Here is a 16,090-nt window from a genome sequence, read left to right on the forward strand (position 1 = left end):
TATTTTTTCGTCAGTTGGAACTTTTTCATGATTTTTGTTTTATGAACATTGAGATTATTGTTTTATTTTGGTTGTGATTTATTTTGGAACGGGGAATACACACAGGCTGCGCGGGGGTTTAATTTATTGATTAAAAGATTAACATTGAGTCTGGCTCCTGGGTATTTATCTTAAGGATTATAGTATAAAATATTTAGCCGCCTCGACCGCTGTTCGCTTTCTCGGGCGTGCTCGCTGCTTTTGCCTCTTTTGCCTCTTTTGGTGTGAACGCACAGTAAGACAGAGTCCGTGTTTGTACAGATCTTTAGATAGACGGACAGTGCTGGATCTTTTATGGCAGTGTTTCTCAAATTGTGGTTCACGAACTACTAGTGGTCTGCCAGCGCCCACCAGTGGTCTGCAACAACCTTGTTTTTTTAATAAAACATTCAAGGAAAAAGGGGGGGTGGGGGTGCAAGTTGTTTGGCTGCTGCACAAATAAAATCTACAAAAACTGGTTCATAAAAGCGTTGAGTAATTTAATGTAATCTAAGTACTTAAGTATTTAAATACTGGAAATTTTAAGTGTTATAGAATAATATATCAGCAATGTAGTTAAACTCTGATTTTCAGGTCCATTTTCTCCCTCATTCTAAAAAAAAACAAAAAGCAAAAACCACTGAACTACAAAGGATTAAGTGCACTTTTTCACTCTAGTCACTGTCATTGCAAAAAATACTTATTCTGAATAAAGGGAATTGAAGAAATAAAATGTATAATTTTAATTGCAAAAATAATGGCGTTTTAATCCATTTCCAAAATAATTTTTAGTTGCAGCCCTAGCAAGTTGTAACATGTATAATTTGAGTTTACAGTATATCAGTTTGTTCTCCGGGATGTTGTTCTGGGGATATTTAGCTCCTGGTGGTCCGCAAGATTTTTCTGGGAGGATAAGTGGTCTATGGTCCGAAAAAATCTGAGAAACGCTGTCTTATGGGATCTAAAGTCAACCGATCTGGCTCTGCTCTGTCAGGACAACTGGACCTGATCTGTTGGCGTCCGGCTGCTTCCCTGCTCCAGCAGGTCGCAGCAGATACCCAAAACTAAAATTCACAATGGGACAGGAAGTCGAGCATGGAAACTACCTAAAGAGAGCACTGACTTTCAAAATAAAATAGTGAAATGTGAGATGACGGATGAGAGGGTTCGCAGTCAACGCCACTGAGATCCGGACAGGAGACTCATCTAGTGTATTCCCGAGGTAACGTCTAACCAAAGCCAGACTAAACAGCTGTGAGAAACTTACAGATATTTGAACAGATCATAAAGTTTTGCTTAAAAAAAAAACAGAACACAACTACACAACATAAATCATGATGAATGCAGAAATAATGACGAAAGCCCCGTTTCTGCCAAGTGGTACGGTACGGATCAGTTCAGTTTGGTACGGTACGGATCAGTAAAGCCAACCGTGCCCTTCTTGGTAGACGGCGTGTAATCTGTACCCCACTGATAAAAATGTTTCTAGCTCCATATTCTGGGATTGGATCAGTTTAGTCTGACACCTAGACAGAAGGAAATCAAAAAGTGGTACGGTACGGTACGGTACGGTACGGTACGGTACGGGTTGGTGATTTGGGGACCTGTCCTGGTTTTGGTCAAAGGAAACGCCACAAAGTGTGTGCCGTACTGAGACGAACTGAACCACTCGGTGGAAACGGGGCTAAAAGTTGCCTAAATATGGACGTCTGACGTTGTCACTGAATGTGTTTCCATTGCAACAGTAATGAACAACATACGCCTCACTTCCTTCGTAAAACACGGCGCTAGATTGTCAAAGTATCAGCTCTCCAAAGAAGTGAATTATCAGGAATTTTGTGCCACCTGCTCACAAAAATATGACTTTGGCATAAATGGTGAATTTCAGATTAAATTCAGTTTATAAAACCAACTTTGAAAATCTTTTTTAAACCTTTTTCTCCTTGATCATTTTGTTTCAGCTGAGGTTGTTTTAAAGTGCTCTACAAATAAAGTTGAGTTGAGTTGAGTTGAGTTGAGTTGAGTGGCAGCACTTTCTCTAGGGACTGGATGAGATCCAACGTATGAAAACCAAAGTGATTAAAACTCACCCAAACCCAGGATTGATTGGTCCAGATCCCCGAGCAGCGAGTCCGGAGCTTCATCCTGGTGACAGCTCTCATCACGCACGATAAACTGAAGCGAGACCTTCGCAGGACGAATCGATGCTTTCATTATCAGCTTAATTACTGGACGCCTTGATACGGCGTGTGCTGCGGTCACCGATGTCTTCTCCTGTTTTAACAACACGCTGTGGCTGCACCTCCTCCTGATGGATCCTGCAGACCCAGAGACCCAGAGACCAGCACATTCAGACTTTAAAGCTGGTCTGCAGGGTGACGGAGGTAAACGTGGAGCAGATTGGAGCTTTAGCTCAAACTGTAGCCATTAGTGAGCAGCAGGAAGTAGCTCCATCAGCTGATTTACATCTCAAACATGAATTTCTCCCCAAAAACATCAGGAGCACCTCACTGCTGGCGGGGGGCTCCATAATCCTGATAAGAGGTTTTTCTTCTGACCCCCTTCACCCCGGACTGTCAGAGCGACGGATCGTTAGGCTCTCTAATGAATTCAGGAGAGGAGAAACGAGGAACACACGCGTGTGAGAAGACATTAATCTCCAGCCTCCATGCAGGAGGTCTATTAACGCTGTCACTGATGTGTTAGTCCTGATGAATGTCCCGATGGTTTCAAGTTTCCTCTGAAGTTTTTATTTCATGCAACGACTGAAGCGTGTTTCAAACAGGTGGAGGATTACCTGATCTGCTCACCTGGATTAAAGTCATTCTGGAGCCAGGAAATCTACTTTATCTTCACTATAAAGACAAAAAAGTGCATAAAATTAGGTGAATAGGTATCTAGACTAGAAGGTTTTTGAATTTATGAAAGTTTTGAAAATTAGCAAAAATGTCAAATAAGTTAGAAATTTATAAAAAATTTAAGAATTTAAAAAAAAAGTAAAAATATGAATAAAAGTTTGAAAATTAATATAAAAATACAAAAATTTGATCAAAAAATTGAAAAATATTTTAACTCAACTCAATTTTATTTATAAAGCACTTCAAAACAACCTCAGTTGAAAAAGAGTGCTGTACATAAAAGAAGTGCAGGAATAAATAAGTAAATAAAACAAATAATCATTAAAACAAAGCTGCACAAAGTAAAATTGTCACATTGTTCTAAAAATAATTTAAAACAATGAAACAATTAATAAAAATAACTAAAACAAACTTTAAAAACACTATTTTTATTTTGATTATTTAATTTAATTATTTTAATTTTTAAAGAATAATTTTCGGTTTAATTTGTCAAACTTTAAAAAATGGAAAAGTTGGAAAAAAACTTTGAAATCAAATCAAAAATTGCAACAAAATAAAAAAAATTCAAAAATGTCCCAAAATTTTTTACTAACAATTATTTCAAAAAAATTGCAAAAATTTTGCAATTTAAAGACTTGCAAAAGCATCCAAAAATTATTTTACATTTCAAAAATGTGCAAAAATTTTGCATTTCAAACTACAAAGATTGCAAGCAATTAAAACAAATAAAAAATTTGCAAACCTTTAAACAATTCTTAAAATCAAACTTTTTCAAATTTCAAAAAAGTATCCTCAAATTTTAAACAATTATTTATAATATTGCTCAAATTTATCAATTTTTGTTCTTTGCGTTTGTCCTTCTACGCTTAAAGCATGTGTTATAACTTGTCAGTGAAATGAATCCATCCTCACAGAATTAAAATCAGTGTTTTCTTCCAGATTAGTCTTTTTGTAGATGTAGTTATCTTCCCAGGGCTGTAAAACTTGAGGTTAGCCACAGGTGCATGGAAAGTTGGTGGGCTGTTGATGTTGTAGGAGGTGAAGTAGAGCGGTGGCAGGCTTTATTGACAGATGGGATGAAGATTTAGTTCAACTAAATGTTAACGCAGGATTTTATTCAGTGTCAGTGTCTTTAATCATCAATAAATAACAATTATTTATTTCAATGATATTTTTCTAAAGCTACAAGGGCCGCATGTTGAGGAGTCAAAGGGCCGAATAAGGCCCCAGAACCACAGGTTGAAGACCCCTGGTCTGGCCCGTCCCAGCAGCTCCTGGCAGTCACAGACAGAAAAGTTAGGATAATTATATTTCATCTTAAAGGTGTCTTTTCCTCCTCCTCCTCCTCCCTGTGACGGAGCAGTAAGCACTCCTGAATATTAATGGCACAGTTGCCTGAACAGCAGGCGTTTGTCAGGAGCTTGGATCAGATTCATCACTTGAACCCGCTTCGCTTCGCTCGGGGACGGATGATGAGTTCCCGCAGCACGGCAGCTGGCTGCGGCGGCTCCGCTCGCACTGGAGCGGTTCAAAAGGATGAGAGGTGAAGGTACGGGGAGATGAAATCAGAAACCGTGCATGCGTAAGGTCTTACAAACAAACTTGTCCTAAAAGTTAAGCCATCAGTTATTATCAGGCTAACCCTGAAGGAAAACAGTCAGTTACACTACACTGTAAAAAATTCAGCTGTAAAATAACAGCAGCAGTTATACTTCCCTGTTATTTGGAAGTTAATTTTTTACAGCGTTAAACATGACAGGATTAGTGTAAGTTTTAATTTTAACAAATGTTAGTTTCTAGAAAGGCTAAAAGTTAAATATTGTTGTGATTGTTTTAAAACTTGAACACCTCCCGAGCACTTCCTGGTCTTGTTGCTCTTCCTGAGCTCTGATTGGACGCTGGCTCCTGATTGGAGGGTTCGGCTTTAGCCAGCGATCCGTAGCAGCGTTCATCAAAAGTTCCAGCAGGTGATTAATATTTATGTTTCCTCAGCAGTTCCAGCTCAGTTCCTCCCTGCAGGTACATTACACACACACACACACACACACACACACACACACACACACACACACCCTGAACTCTCCTCTCTGGTAGTAAACACCTTTCCTGTTGGACGCTCTGTGCTCCATCAGGTTTACGTCTCCGTCTCTCCGTTCGTCAACAGACTGTAAAAGGATCAGACGCCGTTTCTCAGTAATGCTAACAACCATTACGGCTGACTGATGGCGGCGTGGATCTGGATTTACCTTCACACATGCCTGCGTCTGGGATGTTTATCCATCAGTGAGGTGAAGCCCACACAGCTGATGGAGTGATCTTCACACCGATTGGACGATCTTTGAATCTCTGAACGTCCAGTTACTGCACTCTTCCAACTATAGAGATCTTTTATTTCTGGTTAAATATTAACTTACAGATGTTTTTCCTTCTAGAGATGTGAAAAAAAAGAGAAAACATCTGTAAGTTATTTTTTTCCTTCTGGAGATGTGAATTCGTAGGGTGAGAAGCTCGGCTATCCAAGAGGAGCTCGGAGTAGAGCCGCTGCTCCTCCACGTTGAGGTGGCTCGGGCATCTGATGAGGATGCCTCCCAGACGCCTCCCTGGTGAGGTGTTCAGGGCACGTCCCACCGGGAGGAGACCCCGGGGCAGACCCAGGACACGCTGGAGAGACTACATCTCTCGGCTGGCCTGGACAAAGAAGCTAAGGAGAGGGAAGTCTGGGCTTCTAACATATTATTCTACATTAATGTAACAAAAAATGACTGAAGATGTCGTGATATCTCTCAGTAATTGTTGTTTTTCTCAGGAAGAGCATCAACTAGCTGTCAAGCCGGATTTATCTTATGGATTTTTTGAATTAGGGCTGGGCAACGATTAAAACTTTTAATTGTAATTAATCGCATGATTTCCCTGATTAATCATAATTAATCGCATTGTGAAAGTGCCATAACATCTGTCATGCAAACACTAAATCAGTACTTGTTATACAGAAATAGTTAAATCACATATTTAGTGCAAATCAAATTTACAAAATGTAAATACAAAATTAAAGCTTAATGTCACTATCAGGGCATTAAAGTGATCCTCTGGGATGGAACAAGTTGGGTCCTATCACAAGGTTTAGGGCAGAAATTACCCCTACAGCAGTGTTTTTGTGCAGCAGAAGCCCAGAGCGCTCACACCAAACACCCCCTCCCTGCTCCTCTGCAGGTTTCCTCTGCACTCAGACGGGGACATATTTTACTTGACCAAAAACACAAATAAACAGACTCCCACTGAAAAAATCTGATATTGGTCTGCATTCACGCTTTATTCAGAGAATTTTCAGCGCGTTACTTTCACACAAAAACACCGCTAAATAAGGCTCTAGTTCTCATCGTGTCTCTTCGTCCTGGCAGACTACCTGCGTTTGTTTATATCTGGCACGCCGTGCGCGCGGACTGATACACTAAGCGTCGAGCGCCTTTAAGTTCCGTGGCGTTGCCCCTCTTCTCCATGCTTGTTTTTGTTACTCGTCGTGTTTTTCCACCAATTTCACTTCCGGTTCCACCGCGGTCAGCAACAGACATTTACAAAATAAAAGAATGTGAGCAACATGCACTAATGTGCGATAAAATATTCAACGGCGTTAAAAGATTGAGGGGTTGACGCAAAAATAACGCGTTAACTTGCCCAGCACTAGTTTAAAAGCATTTGTCATTAAAAAAAAAAAAAGAATTTTATTTATAGAGCACTTTACATTTGTAAACAAATCTCAAAGTGCACAATTAAATGAAAAAATAAAACCATAAAAACAATGATAAAAATAAATAAATAAATAAATAAATAAATTGTAAATAAATTTGATAAATAATTTTTTACATTTACTGTAAATAAATGTACAATTTTAAGTTTATATTTTTCATATTTGCACATGAAATTAACATTACAAAACAATTGTTAAGTCAATTTATATAAAACATCCAAAACAACCAAGGATTGACCAAATACCCATAACCAATAAAACCCTATTACAAGTTAAAATAAAATCATATCATTTTTATGGGATTAGAGAACGTGCCATAATTCATTATACTACTTCCACTACAGAAGTTAGTTTATTATTGGTCTCTGCTAAATGAGTTGTTAAATATTGGCAAAAAATCCAGTATGGTGTGTCCATAATTGAATTTTTTGTAAAGCTGTAAATCATGTAAAGACACTAGGGGGGCTCCAGAGGGACAAAATAAAGGATCTCAGATGCTTTATCCATTTTTTCTGTCAGACTCCTCATCCTTAAAGAAATCTCTTTTTGCATTTTTTTTTTTGGTTGTAAATGTTTCCTTCTTTCTTCTCTGTGAGCTACATTCAGTCATATCCGCTGTCATGACGACGAGTGACTCATAGGGATGGGAACCTTTCACATTTGAAGCGATACGATACGGATGCCTTGGTACCGGTACTTAATGGTACCAATTTTCGGTACCTTTTTTTGTGTTGATGTGGTAAAAATATCAGTTTGTTTAATAGTAAAATATACAGTTTTTTTTTCATTTTAACCTATTTATCTGTCAGTATATCACCTTGTAATGCTGTGTTCATGTCCAGCGTGGAAAATCACCCACTCTTCCACTCCCTCACAGTCACAATGCTGCATTCAGGTACCAAAACATGGAACAGTTTTGGATTTTGGTCAGTACCTTTAAAAGTACCTAACTCAGTACCCCTCCATAGTTTAAGTGTTTTATCAGTGAGACGTTATGTGAAAGGACGAGGTGGTTTAATGGGAAAGAAAGCAGTTGAAGTGTTTATAGAATACAGCTCATATCCTGTTTGGTGGGGATGTAGCAGTGTTAGCTTTAGCGTAAAGCTGTTTAGCTGTAAAGCAGCTCCTGCTCCAAACAACAGAAACCTCTCTTTGCTGAAGTTGTAAAGAGCTCAGAGCTCAGAGCGCCGTGGATCTTTGAAGTCGTCTCAGATGGAGGAGAGCTGTGTGAAATCCAGGATGAACCTGCCGCCGCGGTAATGAAGAGGCAGCTTCCTGCGTTCTCCCTCTGTCAGCAGTCCAGCTGGCGTCCTGGGAGCCCCACGGCCCCATTAGCTTGTTTTGACAGCCTTAATTAATACGCGGCACTTTTTAAACGAGATTTATACGAGAGACACGCTGTTGGCTCTTCCCAGCTGAGGGAAGCTCCTCTGACTGCACGGCTGCTGCTGTGAGTTCAGGATGCGGTGCTGCCTGGCTGCAGCAGCATCATCATCATCGGCGGCGGCGGCGTGTGTTTTTGTGATGCTGCAGTAAACAGAGCGTCTGAATCCTCTCAGGCTGATATTGATTTGTGAAGCTGGAGGGAGCGTGAGCGGGAGGCAGGCGTCATGTTGGAGGCGGAGGAAGCCGAGGACGGCGTGGGCGTTTTTCTTTTTAACTTAAAAATAGTAAAAAGAAAAGTGAGAGTAGAGACGAGACTCACATCTGTGGCCTCTCTGTGCTGTGAGGGGTGTGTGTGTGTGTTTGTTGTGATTTGTTATTGACCACAGTAACAGGAATCAATAAGCTTTTACATGAGACCTGAGGAACAACAGGAGGAGGAGCTGCTCTTCATCTTTAAACAGTGTTTTTTTTTTTTCTAATGGAGGCAGAAAAAGCCTCAGAATTAGCTTAAACACAGAGTTAGCTTCAGTGTTTAAAGTCTCTGTGAGGACGATCTGTTTGCTGTTGACTGCAGTGCCACCTGTGGTCAGAGTTGGTACTGTTTCCTGAGATCTGAGCTCCACACCCACTGTCGTAAAGATGTGACTGTTTCTTCAAAGAAGGTGAAACTGACGTGTGAAGATAAACTTTTACTTCGATAAACTTCTCCACACATTTTTAGTTCATGTCAGGTTCAGCAGGACTCCTCAATCTTCAAGTTTTCTCTGAACAATGAAGCAAAGAAATGGTCCCCAGCCCGGGTGATGAGGAGTTTGATTGAGTTACTCCTCCAGGATCTGGTCTCTACGTCACATGATCAGGCCTGAAACAGAAACATGCACAGAGCTGGTCTTTCCTAACCTGGTTACTGAGGGGGACGTGTGGTCTGGACTATCTCAGTGAGCAGTCTTTTCAGACTGTAAGAAGATTATCATTTATCACCAGAACATCAGCTTTTTTTATTTTTTTATCTTAACCTCCAGACTGCAAAACAACATCAGAAAACAGGAACATGCACAGACTGTTTGAAGGGCAGGAGAAGAAAAGGAAAATATAAGACACTTTGGCACACATTTTGTATCCCAAAAGGGCACTATAGAGCATAGTTTGTCTTTAACAGGGCACATTTGCATATATCCTGGATTCCATGGGCACACTTTAGCAAGTGTTTCATATTTTGGCTCTAAAGGAAGCACTGCAGTACACATTTTGGCACCTTAGACTTACCTTTAGCACACATTTTGGCCTCCAAGAGGACACTTCAGCGTCATATTGGCTTTAAAGCAGCACTTGAGCACACATTTTGTATCCTTAAAGGGCCACATAATGTGTGTTTTGGCTTCATAAAAGGCACTATAGCATGTGCTTCATGTTTCAGCTTCAAAGCAGAACTGTAGCGCACATTTTGGCTTCCAAAGGGGCTCTTTAGAAAAAGTATAGACCCAAAAAGAGAACTTTTGCATGCATTTTAGCTCCAAAGCAGCAGTGCAGCACACATTTTGTAGCCCAAAAGGGTACTTTAATGCATGTTCTGGCTTCATGGAGGGCACTTTGGCACACATTTAAGCTCTTAAAGGGGCACTTTTGTACATTTTTTATGTTTTGGCCCCAAAGGGGTACTTTAGTACTCACTTTGGCATCATAGACTTTTCTTCAGCACACATTTTGGCTCCCAAGAGCACACTATAGCATCATATTGGCTTCAAAGCAGCACTTTAGCACATATTTTGTATCACAAGAGAGTTTAAAGTGTGTGTTTTGGCTCCCAATAGTGCACTTTAGTACGTGTTTCATGATTTGGCTCCAAAGCAGCACTGTAGCGCACATTTTTGCACCATGGATTTCCCTTGTTTTGGCCTCCAAAGGGGCACTTTGGCACATGTTTGAACCCAACAAGGCACTGTTGCATACGTATTGGTTCCAAAGCAACAAATGAGCACACATTTGTATCTTAAGGTGGCACTTTAGCGTGTTTTGACTTCATAAAGGGCACACATTAAAAATCCAAGTAGGTACTTTAGCACTTGTTTTATGTTTTGGCGTCCAAGGGGCACTTTGGCACATGTTTGGACCCAGAGATGGCACTTATGCATGCGTATTGGCTCCAAAGCACATTTTGTATCCCAAAAGGATACTAAAATGCGTGATTTGGTTTCATGCAGGGCACTTAAGCACAGATTCTAGCTCTCAAGGGGGCACTTTGGCACCTGTTTTGTGTTTTGGCACCATAAACTTCCCTTTAGTACACATTTTGGCTCCTAAGAGGGCACTTTAGTGTCATATTGGCTTTAAAGCATCACTTATGCACATATTGTGTATCCTAAGAGAACCATAAAGTGCGTGTTTTGGCTCCTAAGAGGGCACTTTAGCTCACATTTTGGCTTCCAAAGGGGCACTTTGGCACACGTTTGGACCCAAAGAGTGCAGTTTTTGCAGGAATAGTGGCTCCAAAGCAGCAATTTAGCACACATTTTGTATCCCAAAAGGGTATTTTGAATCCTTCAGATGGCACTTTAGTGTGTTTTGATTTCATAAAGGACATGTTAGCACACATTTGGACCCCAGTAGGTACTTAAGCACTTGTTTTATTGTTTGGCTCCAAAGCAGCAATTAGACACACATTTTGTATCCCAAAAGGATACTTAAGCGCATGTTTTGGCTTCATGTGGGGCACTTTAGCACTGATTTTAGCTCTCATTGGGGCACTTTGGCACCTGTATTATGTTTTGGCACCATAGACTTCCCTTTGGCACACATTTTGGCTCTGAGGAGGACACTCTAGGGTCATATAAGCAGCACTTTAGCACATATTTTGTATCCTAAGAGAACCATATAGTGCGTGTTTTAGCTTCATAAATGGCACTTTAGCATGCATATTGGCTCAAAAGCAGAAATTTAGCACACATTTTGGCACCCCAGACTTTCCTTTAGTAGACATTTGGGCTTCCAAAGTGGCACTTTAGCGCACATTTTGTATCCTAAGGGGGCACTTTAGCACGTGTTTCATGTTTTGGCTCTAAAGCAGCACCGTAGCGCACATTTTGGCACCATGGATTCCCTTTAACGCACTTTTTGGCTTCCAAAGTGGCTCTTTAGCATGGAAACTGACTCCTAAAGCAGCACTTTGGCGCACATGTCAGCCACCAAGAGGACACCTGAGCGCGTTAGGTTAGGGTTCCCTTCTTTGGGATGCCGTATATCGAGCAGTGAACCCTCCAGTTTGATTTTGTAAAGAGTGGAGGAGATTTAGAGCAACAGAGGAGCAGACTTTAGAGAGAGATCTCCATAAAGAGCTCAGAGGCTTCATGCTGACCTTTAAGGTTTTATTCCCTCCACTATAAAAGCCCCATTAAAAAGAAAACGGAGAGATCAGATTGATGATGATGTGACCTTCCTGTGTCTGAATGTAAATCTGATCCCAGCTGATCTGGAGTCAGGTTGTTGGAGCCGTGATGATGTACGCGCTGTCCATCAGATGACACCTGCAGCAGCAGCAGCAGCAGCTCTGTCAGTCTGTCTGTCTGTCTGTCTGTCTGTCTGTCTCCTTAAAGAGAGGAGAGAAAACCATCACCCAGCTCAAACTTCTCCTCTCTGGGATTTCTTCCTCTGCGCATTCACAGCGAGGCGCGCCGTGTGTCGCTCCCCTGATCCTCATCAGTCCGCCTGGTTGTAAGCCCACCCACTTATGAACTGGCTCTCTACCTCAGGGCTCTAGCTTGGGAAGTGGCGGGGGAAGCAGAGCTGACGGAAGCTGTCCAAAAGTCTGCTGCACATCGAGGCTCCGGGAGGCGGATCGGATCCGCGCGGAGGACGCCAACATGAAGGAAAAGAGTCTGATTGAGACCGCGAAGATGCAGGGCAACGTCATGGTAAGGCTGCCCGGAGCTGGCTGTGTGTGTGCGCTCTGCATGATGCGGATTGAAGCGTTTTCTTTGTGCTCAAATCTGCAGCAAGTGTCCCGTTTCCGCCGCTCGGACGCGCCCGACGCGCGGAGAGAGACGCGTTTGGGAAATTAACGCATTGAGTGATTTTGATCCCGCTGAGGTGGATCTGCGAGTTCACGCCCTTTTCTTTGATTCCACATGTCCCCTTCCTGATCCTGGTGCAGACCTGGATCCTGGTGGAGGGAGTTGGAAAGTTTGTTTTTCTGGGGCGGATCATCACAGCTGCTGAGTTTTGGCTTTTCATCTCCAGCTTCTGAGGGCAGAGGTAACCTTTAGCCCGAGGAGGGTCCCATTAATATTTCACTGCATCTAAAGCTGCGAGGTGCTGGATATATTACCCTGCTGCAGGCGGCTGGGGGGTGAATACTAAGCGTCCTGTGGGACTCTTTGGGATATTAAAGGCCAGAATCATGACTCTTTAAGCCTCTGCTGCTTTAAATCAGGAGTATGAATCACTGAGACCCTCTGCTCGTGTTTTTAACGCTGATCTCCTGCAGCTTTGTTCCTGAGCCCCTCACTTTGCTGCTGATCCTCTGATTCACCCACTGATTGCTTTATTTACAGCAGAATGAGCCGAGCCCTGCGAGCTCTCCAGGCCACGCTGAAAGATGTGGGGCACAGCTGGTTGTGGATTCAGGTTCCTCGGCTGGAGACCGGCTCCTGCTCCCTCCTCCTGCTCCTTCCTCCTGCTCCTTCCTCCGGCCTGGTGCCTGAGCAGATCTGCAGCGTGTGTTTGTCTCCTCTATCCCTGCGTAATGAAAAGTAAACACCAGTGTTTGCAGAGAGGATTCTGGTCAATTTCCAAAATCAGAAAGTCGCGAATGAGACATCGAGTGTGGTGATTGTGCAGCAAATCTCAAAGATCAGGATGCAGGAGGAACCAGATCCTGGAGCAGTCTGAGGTGATGAAAACCCTCACTGAGCGCTGTTTGAGGTGTTTCCTTAAAGTTCCTGAAGCCAGAACTCTTAGTTCCTCCTCCTGATTGGCTGCAGCTTGTGTCTTAAACCCCGCCCCCTCCATTCAAACAGATTGAACTAGAGTCAAACTGAACAATTCAATTTTTCTCAGACATGTTTTCAATCTTAACAAAAGTTTGCATTTTATTTGTGATTGGATAAGATGTTTGATTGACAGCCGTGTCGACCAATGAGAGCTCCTGCAGTGAACGCTGAGAGTAAACCTAACAAATCTACTGAAAATGAGCCGTTCTGATGTGATCTGGACCCGTCTGAGGCTTACAATGCTGAGGCTGTAAAAACAGCTTCCTGAACGTTAAGAGTTCCTCCTCCTGATTGGCTGGAGCTCAGGTCTTAAACCCCGCCTCCTCTTTTCAAACAGATGGAACTTCAGTCAAATTGAAAGATTTCAAATCAACATTTTTGTTTTATATCATAAAGAAATAATAAAAAAAAACTGTTAGCATTCGTTTTGTGATTGGATAAGATGTTTGATTGACAGCTGTGTCGACCAATGAGAGCTCCTGCAGTGAACGATGAGAGTAAACCTCACAAACACAAACTCATAAGTCTAAAAACTTTCTATTACTTTGATAATTTACTGAAAATGAACCGTTCAGCTGTGGTCTGGACCCGCCTGAGGGTTTATTTTTTTTCTTTTGAGAGTCTCATCACTTCTTGACTCTACTTCCTGACATATTTTACAATCCCCCCCAAAAAATGCTCGAGAACGTCAGCTGTCAATCATCGATAAATGTGACTTAAAATCTTGTTTTTAACATCTTTTAACTAATGAAAATGAAACTTTTCAGAAAAAAGAGGACTTGAACACAAGACAGCCAAATGATATCTTCAAATCACAACAACAATCAGACGTGAGAAACATTTCTACCAGGTGGATTAATTTTTTAAAGTTTGACCACAGCCCATCTGGAATGACTGGGGAGATGGAGTTTTTAACCGATACTGCAGCCAGCCACCAGGGGGAGCAGTTTTTGTCCATTTTTTTTTTTATAGTCTATAGTTTTTCAGTGTTTCATTGCTGAGTTTGTGGCACGTTTTGGTGAATGAAAGTTAAACAGCTTCCTGAACTTAAAGAGCTCCTCTTCCTGATTGGCTGCCACTCTGATCTTAAGCCCCGCCTCCCTAACTTCAACAGAAGGAAGCTGAATAAAACTCACTAAAATAACCACCAAGGACATTTCTCTCAAAGATGGTTTCTGTTATCAAATTTAATTCTCATGAGGTTTCGTTAGCGCACATTTTGACAAAGATAAATTGATTGACAGCTGTGTCGACCAATGAGGCTCCTCCTTCAGTTTACATAACAAACACTAACGCAAGAGTCTTCAAACTTTATAACTTTAAAAATCTGCTTTAATCTGTGAGTCAGACCCACTTCCTCTCACGTACAGAGTGGTGTTAGCTCTGATTGCTCGTTAGCTTGAATGTTCTGCGTCTGGTTTGGCATGAAGGGAACGTAAACACTTATATTTAGTGGTTAAATATGGAGGAAAAATAAATGTTTATATGTGAATCTGAAAATCCCAGCCTCTAAAATATCAGTAAACTACCCTTTAAATAATTTTCTCTGGGGCAAGAGGCAGACTGATATCTGACAATCAGCGTTAGCCACATTCAAATACAAAGAAAATGAAACTTAAGTATGTTTTTTTTTTTTGTGTGTGTGTGTGTGTGTGTGTGGTAACTTAAAAAAAGTTTAACAAAGAAAACTTTATAGCTTTAAAAATCTGCTTTAACCTGATGAGATAATCTCTCACATCCAGAGTGGCGTTGGCTCTGATCGCTTGTTAGCTTGAATGTTCTGCGTATAGTTTGGCATGAAGGGAACGTAAACACTGACATTTAGTGGTTGAATATGGAGGAAATATAAATGTTTTTATGTTAATCTGAAAATTCCAGCCTCTAAAATATGAGTAAACTACCCTTAAAATATTTTTTTTCTGGGGCAAGAAGCAGACTGATAGCTGACGATCAGCGTTAGCCACTTTTATGTAAAAAGAAAAACGAAACTTAAGTATGTTTTTTTTTTTTTTGGTAACTTTAAAAAGTTGAACAAAAACTTTATAGCTGTAGAAATCTGCCTAAATCTGATGAAATAATCTCACACGTACAGAGTGGTGTTAGCTCTGATTGCTTGTTAGCTTGAATGTTCTGCGTATGGTTTGGCAGGTAGGGAACGTAAACACTCATCGTTGCTCGTTGAATATGGAGGAAAAATAAATGTTTTAATGTTGATCTGAAAATCCCAGCCTCTAAAATATGAGTAAACTACCCTTAAGATAATTTTTCTTCGGGGCAAGAGGCAGACTAATATCTGACGATTAGCGTTAGCCACATTTAAGTAAAAAGAAAATGAAACTGAAGTATGTTTTTTTTGTGGTAACTTAAAAAAGTTAGAAAAGAGAAAATCCCATCTTATTGCAGAGTGAATTTTTTAGCTTTGCAAAGGAATTTAGATTTTCCTTCTTGATGTGAAACTGGAGGTCAAAGGTCAAACTCTGGTCTTCTTTGTTGGATTTATTAGGGCGGCTATTAGCATCCAGCTTACACGCCGCCTACCAAGAAAGACACGGTTGGCTGTGGAAACACAAACAGGATCAGGCTTTATTGATCCAAACTGGACCACTTGGTGGAAACGGTTGAAACGTGAACGTCTCTGTCAAACTGAACCGTGTTTGTGGCTGCTGTCTTCGTTTTCTCTCTGGCGCTCTGACTCTTCCTCCTGAACACTGACTGATTGTTTCCCGGGCCTTGTTGACGTGTTTATTCCCCTGTATCCTGACACTCTCCTGTTGATTTATCGACGGGCTGTAATGTAGCAGGTGGCTACATGGGAAGAACATGGCGGCGGAGCAGGAAGTGTCATTAGCCTTCAGTGTGACGGGTTTATTGCAGCAGGAGATTGCTTCCAGCACAATGAGCGCGTCCTCCTGAGACGGAGACGCCGCCTCGGGTCCCGGCGGGCGTCCTCTCACTAACAGGGAGGAGTCTGCACAGCGTGGTGTCTGCTGCTAAATGTGAGGGCTGCTTGGACGCTGCTGGTGTCGCCTGTTGGGGAATCTGCGAGCAGGTGGAGCAGGTAGAAGCCTGGACATCCCGGAGGTGAGAGGAGCGGCGGT

At 41.7% G+C, this 16,090-nt stretch overlaps 1 protein-coding gene across 2 annotated transcripts in view; it reads left to right on the forward strand.

Annotated features, from left to right (window-relative positions):
• dpp6a (dipeptidyl-peptidase 6a) overlaps positions 1-16,090 on the forward strand; it is a 329,725-nt gene that overhangs the window by 26,241 nt on the left and 287,394 nt on the right. Inside the window, exon 1 of one of the 2 annotated variants that reach the window (XM_074693089.1) lies at positions 11,631-11,915. The exons of the other annotated variant lie outside the window; for it this stretch is intronic. Within the exon in view, the coding sequence (XP_074549190.1) occupies positions 11,865-11,915 (51 nt within the window). The 5' untranslated portion in view covers positions 11,631-11,864. Of the gene's footprint in view, positions 1-11,630; positions 11,916-16,090 lie in introns of those variants that run through there. 2 annotated transcript variants of the gene reach the window in all.

The sequence above is a fragment of the Halichoeres trimaculatus genome, unplaced genomic scaffold (genome assembly GCF_033239565.1).
Source record: "Halichoeres trimaculatus isolate MK-OKI-2021-1 unplaced genomic scaffold, fHalTri1.1 fHalTri1_scaffold_18, whole genome shotgun sequence".
In the NCBI taxonomy this organism is placed as follows: Eukaryota; Metazoa; Chordata; class Actinopteri; order Labriformes; family Labridae; genus Halichoeres; species Halichoeres trimaculatus.